The following is a 12,971-nucleotide window of genomic DNA, read 5'->3' as shown; positions in this document are numbered from 1 at the left end:
CCTCCCATGACCCCCTTGAACCCCTGACCCCCCCCAGCCCCCCAACGACCCCCCCAGCCCCCCCCCCGACACCCTGCCCCCCCGCCCCATCCCCCCACCACCCCCCTGGGCCCTCCCCGCCCTCCCCACCCCCCCCGACCCCCCAGCCCCCCCCCCGCCCCCCCCCCCGCCCCCCTGACCCCCCCGCGCCCCCTCCCCCAGCATCTTCCTGACGGCGGCGCTGGGGCTGCCGGAGGCGCTGATCCCGGTGCAGCTGCTGTGGGTGAACCTGGTGACGGACGGGCTGCCGGCCACGGCGCTGGGCTTCAACCCCCCCCGACCTGGACATCATGGACAAGCCCCCCCGCAGCCCCAAGGAGCCCCTCATCAGCGGCTGGCTCTTCTTCCGCTACCTGGCCATCGGCGGTGAGGCCGCCCCCCCCGCGACCCCCGGCCCTCCCCCACACAGGGACCCCCCCCCCGTGGTGGGCCCAGGGAGACCCCGGCGGTGACCCCCCCATAGACCCCCGCAGTGACCCCCCCCATAGACCCCCGCAGTGACCCCCCCCATAGACCCCCACAGTGACCCCCCCCATAGACCCCCGCAGTGACCCCCCCCATAGACCCCCACAGTGACCCCCCCCATAGACCCCCGCAGTGACCCCCCCCATAGACCCCCGCAGTGACCCCCCCCATAGACCCCCACAGTGACCCCCCCCATAGACCCCCGCAGTGACCCCCCCCCATAGACCCCCGCAGTGACCCCCCCATAGACCCCCCGCAGTGACCCCCCCCCATAGACCCCCACAGTGACCCCCCCCCCATAGACCCCCCGCAGTGACCCCCCCCATAGACCCCCCCATGGTGCCCCTTGGAGCCCCCCATAGTGACACCCCCCCCAGAGACCCCCCCCGTGGTGCCCCCTTGGAGCCCCCCATAGTGACCCCCCCCATAGACCCCCCCGTGGTGCCCTTTGGAGCCCCCCGCAGTGACCCCCCCCATAGACCCCCCCGTGGTGCCCCTTGGAGCCCCCCGCAGTGACCCCCCCCCCATAGACCCCCGCAGTGACCCCCCCCCATAGACCCCCCCCGTGGTGCCCCTTGGAGCCCCCCGCAGTGACCCCCCCCCCATAGACCCCCGCAGTGACCCCCCCCCATAGACCCCCCCGTGGTGCCCCTTGGAGCCCCCCATAGTGACCCCCCCCCCATAGACCCCCCCCGTGGCCCCGTGGTGCCCCTTGAAGCCCCCCACAGTGACCCCCCCCATAGACCCCCCCATGGTGCCCCTTGGAGCCCCCCACAGTGACCCCCCCCCATAGACCCCCCCCGTGGTGCCCCTTGGAGCCCCCCATAGTGACCCCCCCCATAGACCCCCCCATGGTGCCCCTTGGAGCCCCCCGCAGTGACCCCCCCCATAGACCCCCCCCGTGGTGCCCCTTGGAGCCCCCCATAGACCCCCCCGTGGTGCCCCTTGGAGCCCCCCGCAGTGACCCCCCCCCATAGACCCCCGCAGTGACCCCCCCCATAGACCCCCACAGTGACCCCCCCCCATAGACCCCCACAGTGACCCCCCCCCCATAGACCCCCCGCAGTGACCCCCCCCCATAGACCCCCCCCATGGTGCCCCTTGGAGTCCCCCATAGTGACCCCCCCCCCATAGACCCCCGCAGTGACCCCCCCCCCATAGACCCCCCCGTGGTGCCCCTTGGAGCCCCCCATAGTGACCCCCCCCATAGACCCCCCCCATGGTGCCCCTTGGAGCCCCCCGCAGTGACCCCCCCCCCAGAGACCCCCCCCGTGGTGCCCCTTGGAGCCCCCCGCAGTGACCCCCCCCCCCAGAGACCCCCCCCGTGGTGCCCCTTGGAGCCCCCCACAGTGACCCCCCCCCCATAGACCCCCCCGTGGTGCCCCTTGGAGCCCCCCGCAGTGACCCCCCCCCCATAGACCCCCCCCGTGGTGCACCTTGGAGCCCCCCGCAGTGACCCCCCCCCCATAGACCCCCCCGTGGTGCGCCTTGGAGCCCCCCATAGTGACCCCCCCCCCATAGACCCCCGCAGTGACCCCCCCCATAGACCCCCCGTGGTGGCCCCGGGGAGCCCCCCCCCCCGCAGTGGACCCCCCCCCCGACCCCCCGGGCCCCCCCCTCACCCCCCGCCCCCCCCCCCAGGGTACGTGGGTGCCGCCACCGTGGGCGCGGCCCGCCTGGTGGTTCCTCTACGCTGAGGACGGTCCCGGCGTCACCTACCACCAGCTGGTGAGTGCGGGACCCTCCCCCCACCCGGGGGCACCCACCCCCCCGTGGTGGCCCCAAGGTGCCCGTGGTGGCCCCAAGGTCCCTGTGGTGGCCCCAAGGTGCCCGTGGTGGCCCCAAGGTTCTCCTGGTGGCCCCAAGGTCCCCGTGGTGGGCCCCAAGGTCCTCGTGGTGGCCCCAAGGTGCTCGTGGTGGCCCCAAGGTGCCCGTGGTGGCCCCAAGGTTCTCGTGGTGGCCCCAAGGTTCTCGTGGTGGCCCCAAGGTGCCCGTGGTGGCCCCAAGGTCCCTGTGGTGGCCCCAAGGTTCTCGTGGTGGCCCCAAGGTCCCTGTGGTGGCCCCAAGGTGCTCATGGTGGCCCCAAGGTCCCTGTGGTGGCCCCAAGGTTCTCGTGGTGGCCCCAAGGTCCCTGTGGTGGCCCCAAGGTGCTTGTGGTGGCCCCAAGGTCCCTGTGGTGGGCCCCCAGGTCCCTGTGGTGGCCCCAAGGTTCTCCTGGTGGCCCCAAGGTCCCCGTGGTGGCCCCAAGGTGCTCGTGGTGGCCCCAAGGTCCCTGTGGTGGCCCCAAGGCCCCCGTGGTGGCCCCAAGGTCCTCGTGGTGGCCCCAAGGTGCTCGTGGTGGCCCCAAGGCCCCTGTGGTGGCCCCAAGGTCCCTGTGGTGGCCCCAAGGTTCTCGTGGTGGCCCCAAGGTCCCCTCTGGTGGCCCCAAGGTCCCTGTGGTGGCCCCAAGGCCCCCCCGTGGCCCCGCCATCCCTAACGGTGACCCCGGGGTCCCCCGTCATGACCCCACCGACCCCGTCACCTCCCGGGTGTCCCCACGGCGGTGACGCCCCCCCACGGTGCCGCGGTGCCGTTCCCACGGCGACACTGACACGGTGACGCGGTGGACACAGTGACATGGTGACGCGGTGACACTGGCGCGGTGACGCGGTGACACCGGCACAGCGATGTGGTGACACCAATGCGGTGACACGGTGACGTGGTGACACGGTGACACTGACGCGGTGACATGGTGACGTGGTGACATTGTGAGACTGACGTGGTGACGTGGTGACGTGGTGACGCGTGATGGTGACACCGACGCGGTGACACGGTGCTGGTGACACGGTGACTCCGACGCGGTGACGCTGACGTGGTGACACGGTGATGGGGTGACACGGTGACGCGGTGCTGCGGTGACGTGGTGCCGGTGCCGCGGTGAGGCTGACGCAGTGACACGGTGACGCTGACGTGGTGACGCGGTGACACGGTGCCGCGGTGACACTGACACAGTGATGGGGGTGCCGCGGTGACACGGTGACGGGGTGACACGGTGACACTGACGTGGTGACACGGTGGACGTGACGCGGTGAGGGGGTGGCACTGATGCGGTGATGTGGTGACAGTGCTGCGGTGCCGTTCCCACGGTGACACCGACACGGTGACACTGATGTGGTGACGCGGTGACACCGACGCGGTGACGCTGACGCGGTGACGGGGTGACACGTGGTGGTGACACCGACACGGCGACATGGTGCCGGTGCTGCGGTGAGGCTGACGCGGTGACAGTGACGCGGTGACACGCGGTGACGTGGTGACACGGTGACGGGGTGACACGGTGACGGGATCACACAGTGACGCGGTGATGGGGTGATACGGTGATGGGGTGCCGCGATGACGGGGTGACGGGGTGACGCGGTGACACGGTGACGGGGTGACACGGTGACACGCGGTGACGCGGTGACACGGTGATGGGGTGACGCGGTGCCGGTGACGCAGGGTGCCGCGGGGTGACACGGGGTGACACGGGGTGACACGGGGTGATGCGGTGCCAGGGTGACACGCGGGGTGACGGGGTGCCGGTGACACGGGGTGACGCGGTGCCGGTGACACGGGGTGACACGCGGGGTGACAGGGTGCTGGTGACACGGGGTGACACGGGGTGACACGGGGTGACACGGGGTGCCGGTGCCGGGGTGACGTGGGGTGACACGGGGTGACACGGGGTGACGCGGTGCCGGTGACACGGGGTGACACGCGGGGTGACAGGGTGCTGGTGACACGGGGTGACACGGGGTGACACGGGGTGACACGGGGTGCCGGTGCCGGGGTGACGTGGGGTGACACGGGGTGACACGGGGTGACGCGGTGCCGGTGACACGGGGTGACACGCGGGGTCATGGGGTGCCGGTGACACGGGGTGACACGGGGTGATGCGGTGCCGGTGCCGGGGTGACACGGGGTGACACAGGGTGACACGCGGGGTGACACGGGGTGACACGCGGGGTGACGCGGTGCCGGGGTGACACGGGGTGCCGCGGGGTGACACGGGGTGACACGGTGCTGGTGACACGGGGTGCCGTGGGGTGACATGGGGTGACATGTGGGGTGACGCGGTGCCGGTGACACGGGGTGACACGCGGTGACACGGGGTGACATGTGGGGTGACGCGGTGCCGGTGACACGGGGTGCCGTGGGGTGACATGGGGTGACACGTGGGGTGACGCGGTGCCGGTGACACGGGGTGACACGCGGTGACACGGGGTGACACGGGGTGACATGTGGGGTGACGCGGTGCCGGTGACACGGGGTGCCGCGGGGTGACACGGGGTGACACGCGGTGACGCGGTGCCGGTGCCGGGGTGACACGGGGTGACACGTGGTGACGGGGTGCCGGTGACACGGGGTGACACGCGGGGTGACGGGGTGCCGCGGGGTGACACGGGGTGACACGCGGTGACGCGGTGCCGGTGCTGGGGTGACACGGGGTGCCGCGGGGTGACACGGGGTGCTGCGGGGTGACACGGGGTGACACGCGGGGTGACACAGGGTGACACAGGGTGCCGCGGGGTGACACGGGGTGCTGCGGGGTGACACAGGGTGACACGCGGGGTGACACGGGGTGACACAGGGTGACACGCGGTGACACGCGGGGTGACGCGGGGTGACACGGGGTGACGCGGTGCCGGTGCGGCAGACGCACTTCATGCAGTGCTCGGAGCACAACGCCGACTTCGCGGGCCTCGAGTGCGAGATCTTCGAGTCGCCGGTGCCCATGACCATGGCGCTCTCCGTCCTCGTCACCATCGAGATGTGCAACGCCCTCAACAGGTGCGCCGCCCTCCTCGCCCTCCTCATCCTCGCCCCTTCCTTCCTCACCCCCTCCTCATCATCGTTGCCCCTTCCCCCCTCCTCATCGCCATCGCCCCTTCCTCCCCCTCCTCATCGTCACCCCTTCCTCCCCCTCCTCATCATCACCACCCTCCCCTACCCCACCATCCTCCCCTCCCCCACCTTCCTCCCCACCCCCACCTTCCTCCCCACCATCATCACCATCACCACCATCTTCACCACCACCTTCTTCATCACCACCATCTTCATCCCCACCTTCTTCATCCCCACTTTCTTCATCCCCACCTTCCTCATCACCACCATCTTCATCACCATCACCACCATCTTCTTCATCGCCTTTTTCTTCATCACCATCTTCATCCCCACCTTCTTCATCACCACCATCTTCATCCCCACCTTCTTCATCACCACCTTCATCACCACCATCTTCATCCCCACCTTCTTCATCCCCACCTTCTTCATCCCCACCTTCATCACCACCATCTTCATCCCCACCTTCTTCATCCCCACCTTCTTCATCACCACCTTCATCACCACCATCTTCATCCCCACCTTCTTCATCACCACCTTCATCACCACCATCTTCATCCCCACCTTCTTCATCCCCACCTTCTTCATCCCCACCTTCATCACCACCATCTTCATCCCCACCTTCTTCATCACCACCTTCATCACCACCATCTTCATCACCACCATCTTCATCCCCACCTTCCTCATCCCCACCTTCCTCATCCCCACCATCTTCATCACCACCATCTTCATCACCACCTTCTTCATCACCTTCTTCTTCATCCCCACCTTCTTCATCCCCACCTTCTTCATCACCACCTTCATCCCCACCTTCTTCACCACCATCTTCTTCACCACCATCTTCATCACCACCATCTTCATCACCATCATCTTCTTCACCACCTTCTTCTTCATCCCCACCTTCTTCATCCCACCTTCTTCATCACCACCTTCATCACCACCACCTTCATCACCACCATCTTCATCACCACCACCACCTTCTTCCTCGCCACCCTCACACCACCCCCATCTCCACCCCCGCCCCCCGGCGAGCCCCGCCCCCCGGCGGGCCCCGCCCCACGAGCCGCGTCCCTCCCCCAGCCTCTCGGAGAACCAATCGCTGCTGCGGATGCCGCCCTGGGTCAACATCTGGTTGGTGGGTTCCATCTGCCTCTCCATGTCGCTGCACTTCGTCATCCTCTACATCGACCCCCTGCCCGTAAGGGGGGGCGGGGCCGGGGGGGGGGCCATGGGGGCGGGGCCGGGGGGCGGGGCCATGGGGGTGGCCATGGGGGGGGTTGGTGGCCATGGGGGGGGTTGGTGGCCATGGGGGGGGTTGGTGGCCATTGTGAATGTGGCCATGGGGGGTTGGTGGCCATGGGGGGGGTTGGTGGCCATTGTGAATGTGGCCATGGGGGGTTGGTGGCCATGGGGGGGGTTGGTGGCCATGGGGGGGTTGGTGGCCATGGGGGGGGTAGGTGGCCAGGGGGGGTTGGTGGCCATTGTGAATGTGGCCATGGGGGGGGTAGGTGGCCATGGGGGGGTTGGTGGCCATTGTGAATGTGGCCATGGGGGGTTGGTGGCCATGGGGGGGGGTTGGTGGCCATTGGGAAGGTGGCCATGGGGGGGGTTGGTGGCCATGGGGGGGTTGGTGGCCATTGTGAATGTGGCCATATGGGGTAGGTGGCCATGGGGGGGGTTGGTGGCCTTTGGGGGGGGGTTGGTGGCCATGGGGCGGTTGGTGCCCATGTGGGGCGCTTGGTGGCCACCAGGGCTGGAGGCCGCAGGAGGGGGGGTTGCTGGCCACGGGTGGGGGGTGGTGTTGGTGGCCACGGTGGGGGATGGGGGGGGTGGCCCAGCCCGGCTCAGCCCGTGCGTCCCCTCCCCCCCCCCCACCCCCCAGATGATCTTCAAGCTGACGCCCCTGGACCTGACGCACTGGCTCATGGTGCTCAAGATCTCCTTCCCCGTCATCCTGCTGGACGAGGCCCTCAAGTTCGTCGCCAGGAACTACCTGGAGGGTGAGGGAGACGCCTCCGTCCGTCCGTCCGTCCCACCGTCCCCTCCTGCTCACCTCCCACCACCTCCTGCTCACCTCCATCCATGTCCCCGTCACCTCCACCATCTCTTTGTCCCCACCATCTCCCGCCTGTCCCTCGTGGTGCCCTCCCTGTGCCCTCCATCCCCTCCCCGTCCCCTCCACCATCTCCTGGTCACCTCCACCATCTCCTGGTCACCTCCATCCCCTCCCCGTCCCCTCCACCACCATCTCCTGGTCACCTCCACCATCTCCTGGTCACCTCCATCCCCTCCCGTCTCCTCCACCACCATCTCCTGGTCACCTCCACCATCTCCTGGTCACCTCCATCCCCTCCCCGTCCCCTCCACCACCATCTCCTGGTCACCTCCACCATCTCCTGGTCACCTCCATCCCCTCCCCGTCCCCTCCACCACCATCTCCTGGTCCCCTCCACCATCTCCTGGTCACCTCCATCCCCTCCCCGTCCCCTCCACCACCATCTCCTGGTCACCTCCACCATCTCCTGGTCCCCTCCACCATCTCCTGGTCACCTCCATCCCCTCCCCATCCCCTCCACCACCATCTCCTGGTCACCTCCACCATCTCCTGGTCCCCTCCACCATCTCCTGGTCACCTCCATCCCCTCCCCGTCCCCTCCATCACCATCTCCTGGTCACCTCCACCATCTCCTGGTCACCTCCATCCCCTCCTGGTCACCTCCATCCCCTCCCCATCCCCTCCACCACCATCTCCTGGTCACCTCCATCCCCTCCCCGTCCCCTCCATCACCATCTCCTGGTCCCCTCCACCATCTCCTGGTCACCTCCATCCCCTCCCGTCCCCTCCACCACCATCTCCTGGTCACCTCCACCATCTCCTGGTCACCTCCATCCCCTCCCCGTCCCCTCCACCACCATCTCCTGGTCACCTCCATCCCCTCCCCGTCCCCTCCACCACCATCTCCTGGTCCCCTCCACCATCTCCTGGTCACCTCCATCCCCTCCCCGTCCCCTCCACCACCATCTCCTGGTCACCTCCACCATCTCCTGGTCCCCTCCACCATCTCCTGGTCACCTCCATCCCCTCCCCGTCCCCTCCATCACCATCTCCTGGTCACCTCCACCATCTCCTGGTCACCTCCATCCCCTCCCCGTCCCCTCCACCACCATCTCCTGGTCCCCTCCATCCCCTCCCGTCCCCTCCACCACCATCTCCTGGTCACCTCCATCCCCTCCCCGTCCCCTCCATCACCATCTCCTGGTCACCTCCATCCCCTCCCCGTCCCCTCCACCACCATCTCCTGGTCACCTCCATCCCCTCCCCGTCCCCTCCACCATCTCCTGGTCACCTCCATCCCCTCCTGGTCACCTCCATCCCCTCCCCGTCCCCTCCACCACCATCTCCTGGTCACCTCCACCATCTCCTGGTCACCTCCATCCCCTCCCCGTCCCCTCCACCATCTCCTGGTCACCTCCACCATCTCCTGGTCACCTCCATCCCCTCCCCGTCCCCTCCACCACCATCTCCTGGTCACCTCCACCATCTCCTGGTCACCTCCATCCCCTCCCCGTCCCCTCCACCACCATCTCCTGGTCACCTCCATCCCCTCCCCATCCCCTCCATCACCATCTCCTGGTCACCTCCATCCCCTCCCCGTCCCCTCCACCATCTCCTGGTCACCTCCATCCCCTCCCGTCCCCTCCATCACCATCTCCTGGTCACCTCCACCAGCTCCTGGTCACCTCCATCCCCTCCCGTCCCCTCCATCACCATCTCCTGGTCACCTCCATCCCCTCCCCGTCCCCTCCACCATCTCCTGGTCACCTCCACCATCTCCTGGTCACCTCCACCATCTCCTGGTCACCTCCATCCCCTCCCCGTCCCCTCCACCACCATCTCCTGGTCCCCTCCACCATCTCCTGGTCACCTCCATCCCCTCCCCGTCCCCTCCATCACCATCTCCTGGTCACCTCCACCATCTCCTGGTCACCTCCATCCCCTCCCGTCCCCTCCACCACCATCTCCTGGTCACCTCCATCCCCTCCCCGTCCCCTCCACCACCATCTCCTGGTCCCCTCCACCATCTCCTGGTCACCTCCATCCCCTCCCCGTCCCCTCCACCACCATCTCCTGGTCACCTCCACCATCTCCTGGTCCCCTCCACCATCTCCTGGTCACCTCCATCCCCTCCCCGTCCCCTCCATCACCATCTCCTGGTCCCCTCCACCATCTCCTGGTCACCTCCATCCCCTCCCGTCCCCTCCACCACCATCTCCTGGTCACCTCCACCATCTCCTGGTCACCTCCATCCCCTCCCCGTCCCCTCCACCATCTCCTGGTCCCCTCCACCATCTCCTGGTCACCTCCACCATCTCCTGGTCACCTCCACCATCTCCTGGTCACCTCCATCCCCTCCCCGTCCCCTCCACCACCATCTCCTGGTCCCCTCCACCATCTCCTGGTCACCTCCATCCCCTCCCCGTCCCCTCCACCACCATCTCCTGGTCACCTCCACCATCTCCTGGTCCCCTCCACCATCTCCTGGTCACCTCCATCCCCTCCCCGTCCCCTCCACCACCATCTCCTGGTCACCTCCATCCCCTCCCCGTCCCCTCCACCACCATCTCCTGGTCCCCTCCACCATCTCCTGGTCACCTCCATCCCCTCCCCGTCCCCTCCACCACCATCTCCTGGTCACCTCCACCATCTCCTGGTCCCCTCCACCATCTCCTGGTCACCTCCATCCCCTCCCCATCCCCTCCATCACCATCTCCTGGTCACCTCTACCATCTCCTGGTCACCTCCATCCCCTCCCCGTCCCCTCCACCACCATCTCCTGGTCACCTCCATCCCCTCCCGTCCCCTCCACCACCATCTCCTGGTCACCTCCACCATCTCCTGGTCACCTCCATCCCCTCCCTGTCCCCTCCACCACCATCTCCTGGTCCCCTCCATCCCCTCCCTGTCCCCTCCCCCGCCCCGGTCCCCTCCGTCCCCTCCCCCACCTCTCACCGCCATCTTCTCCGCTCCCGCCTCGTAGCGTGAACGCGCGTCCCCTCCGTCGTCCCCGCGCCCGGCCACAGGTACCCTCCGCCTGTCACCGGGGCTGTCCTGTCACCCCGCGTCACCCGCACCCCGTGTCACCCTCACTCCTTTGTCACCCTCACCCGTGTCACCCTCACCCGTGTCACCCTCACCCCCGTGTCACCCTCACCCCCGTGTCACCCTCACCCGTGTCACCCTCACCCGTGTGTCACCCTCACTCCTGTGTCACCCTCACCCGTGTCACCCTCACCCGTGTGTCACCCTCACTCCTGTGTCACCCTCACCCGTGTCACCCTCACCCGTGTGTCACCCTCACTCCCGTGTCACCCTCACCCGTGTCACCCTCACCCGTGTCACCCTCACCCGTGTGTCACCCTCACCCGTGTCACCCTCACCCGTGTCACCCTCACTCCTGTGTCACCCTCACCCGTGTCACCCTCACCCGTGTCACCCTCACCCGTGTGTCACCCTCACCCGTGTCACCCTCACCCGTGTCACCCTCACTCCTGTGTCACCCTCACCCGTGTCACCCTCACCCGTGTCACCCTCACCCGTGTCACCCTCACCCCCGTGTCACCCTCACCCCCATGTCACCCTCACCCGTGTGTCACCCTCACCCGTGTGTCACCCTCACCCATGTCACCCTCACCCCCGTGTCACCCTCACCCGTGTGTCACCCTCACCCATGTCACCCTCACCCCCGTGTCACCCTCACCCCTGTGTCACCCTCACTCCTGTGTCACCCTCACTGCTGTGTCACCCTCACCCCTGTGTCACCCTCACCCGTGTCACCCTCACCCCTGTGTCACCCTCACCCCTGTGTCACCCTCACCTGTGTCACCCTCACCCCCGTGTCACCCTCACCCCTGTGTCACCCTCACTCCTGTGTCACCCTCACCCATGTCACCCTCACCCCCGTGTCACCCTCACCCCCGTGTCACCCTCACCCCCGTGTCACCCTCACCCGTGTCACCCTCACCCCCGTGTCACCCTCACTCCTGTGTCACCCTCACCCGTGTCACCCTCACCCCCGTGTCACCCTCACCCCTGTGTCACCCACCCCCGTGTCACCCTCACCCCGTGTCACCCTCACCCGTGTCACCCTCACTCCTGTGTCACCCTCACTCCTGTGTCACCCTCACCCATGTCACCCTCACCCCCGTGTCACCCTCACCCCCGTGTCACCCTCACCCCCGTGTCACCCTCACCCGTGTCACCCTCACCCCCGTGTCACCCTCACTCCTGTGTCACCCTCACCCGTGTCACCCTCACCCCCGTGTCACCCTCACCCCTGTGTCACCCACCCCCGTGTCACCCTCACCCCGTGTCACCCTCACCCGTGTCACCCTCACTCCTGTGTCACCCTCACTCCTGTGTCACCCTCACCCATGTCACCCTCACCCCCGTGTCACCCTCACCCCCGTGTCACCCTCACTCCTTTGTCACCCTCACCCGTGTCACCCTCACCCCCGTGTCACCCTCACCCCCGTGTCACCCACCCCCGTGTCACCCTCACCCCCATGTCACCCTCACCCCTGTGTCACCCACCCCCGTGTCACCCTCACCCCCGTGTCACCCTCACCCGTGTCACCCTCACCCGTGTCACCCTCACCCCCGTGTCACCCTCACCCCTGTGTCACCCACCCCCGTGTCACCCTCACCCGTGTCACCCTCACCCGTGTCACCCTCACCCCTGTGTCACCCTCACCCCCATGTCACCCTCACCCGTGTCACCCTCACCCCCGTGTCACCCGCACCCCACAGATGTCACCATCACCCCATGGCTGTGTCACCCTCACCCCCCATGTGTCCCCGTCACCCCCCATGTCCCCCCCCTCCCGACACCGCAGGGGCAGGACAGTGCTGGGGGGGGAGGGGGAGGGCTGCGGTTGGGGGGCGGGGTGACGCGTGACATCACATGACGTCACCACGTCTCTCCCCCCTCCCCCCCCCCCAGCCGACACTGAGGACACCCGGAAGAAGCGGAAGTGACCCCCGGGTCCCCTCCCCCCAACCCGGAGCTGCTCGGACCCCCCCCCCACAGCGCCGTGGGGCAGCCCCCCAAGTTCTGTGGGGCACCCCCCAGCAGCGTGGGGTACCCCCTTGCTGTGGGGCGGCACCCCCCAGTGTTGTGGGGCACCCCCTTGCCGTGGGGCAGCCCCCCCAGTGCTGTGGGGCACCCCCTTGCCGTGGGGCACCTCCTTGCTGTGGGGCAGCCCCACGGCGTCGCTTATTTATTGCCAATAAAGGGAAACCGCCCCCCATCCCCCACCCCGGCTCCCGCCTCGTTTTGGGGGGGGGGGCGGGGGCGGGGACACAAACTGGGGCAGCCAATCACAGCAGGGGGTGGAGCCTGGGGTGGAGGGGGCGGGGCTGGGCACACCTACACCCCCCTCCCCCCCCCGAGACCCCCCACAAGTGCCCTTGGGGTGAGGGTGGGGGGGGGGTGACCCGCTGTTTTGGGGTGACCCCCCAAAATTTTGGGGCGTGGCTGCCCCATATCCCCCCATTTTGGGGTCTGGGCGTGTCCACAGACCCCTTTGGGGGCGGGGTTTATGGGGAG

General features: G+C 68.1%; 1 protein-coding gene across 1 annotated transcript; it reads left to right on the top strand.

Moving 5' to 3' along the window:
• The first annotated feature begins 206 nt into the window (after positions 1-206).
• LOC135311178 (sarcoplasmic/endoplasmic reticulum calcium ATPase 1-like) lies at positions 207-12,679 on the top strand. The gene is made up of 6 exons (XM_064440312.1): positions 207-405; positions 2,146-2,232; positions 5,180-5,313; positions 6,445-6,562; positions 7,247-7,364; positions 12,366-12,679. The coding sequence occupies exons 3-6, from the start codon at positions 5,189-5,191 to the stop codon at positions 12,398-12,400; spliced, it is 396 nt and encodes a 131-aa protein (XP_064296382.1). The 5' UTR covers positions 207-405; positions 2,146-2,232; positions 5,180-5,188; the 3' UTR covers positions 12,401-12,679.
• Positions 12,680-12,971: the final 292 nt, after the last annotated feature.

The sequence above is a fragment of the Phalacrocorax carbo genome, unplaced genomic scaffold (genome assembly GCF_963921805.1).
Source record: "Phalacrocorax carbo unplaced genomic scaffold, bPhaCar2.1 SCAFFOLD_458, whole genome shotgun sequence".
Lineage (NCBI taxonomy): Eukaryota > Metazoa > Chordata > Aves > Suliformes > Phalacrocoracidae > Phalacrocorax > Phalacrocorax carbo.
The sequence above is the reverse complement of the archived record's forward strand: the minus strand, read 5'-3'. Positions and strand labels throughout refer to the sequence as shown.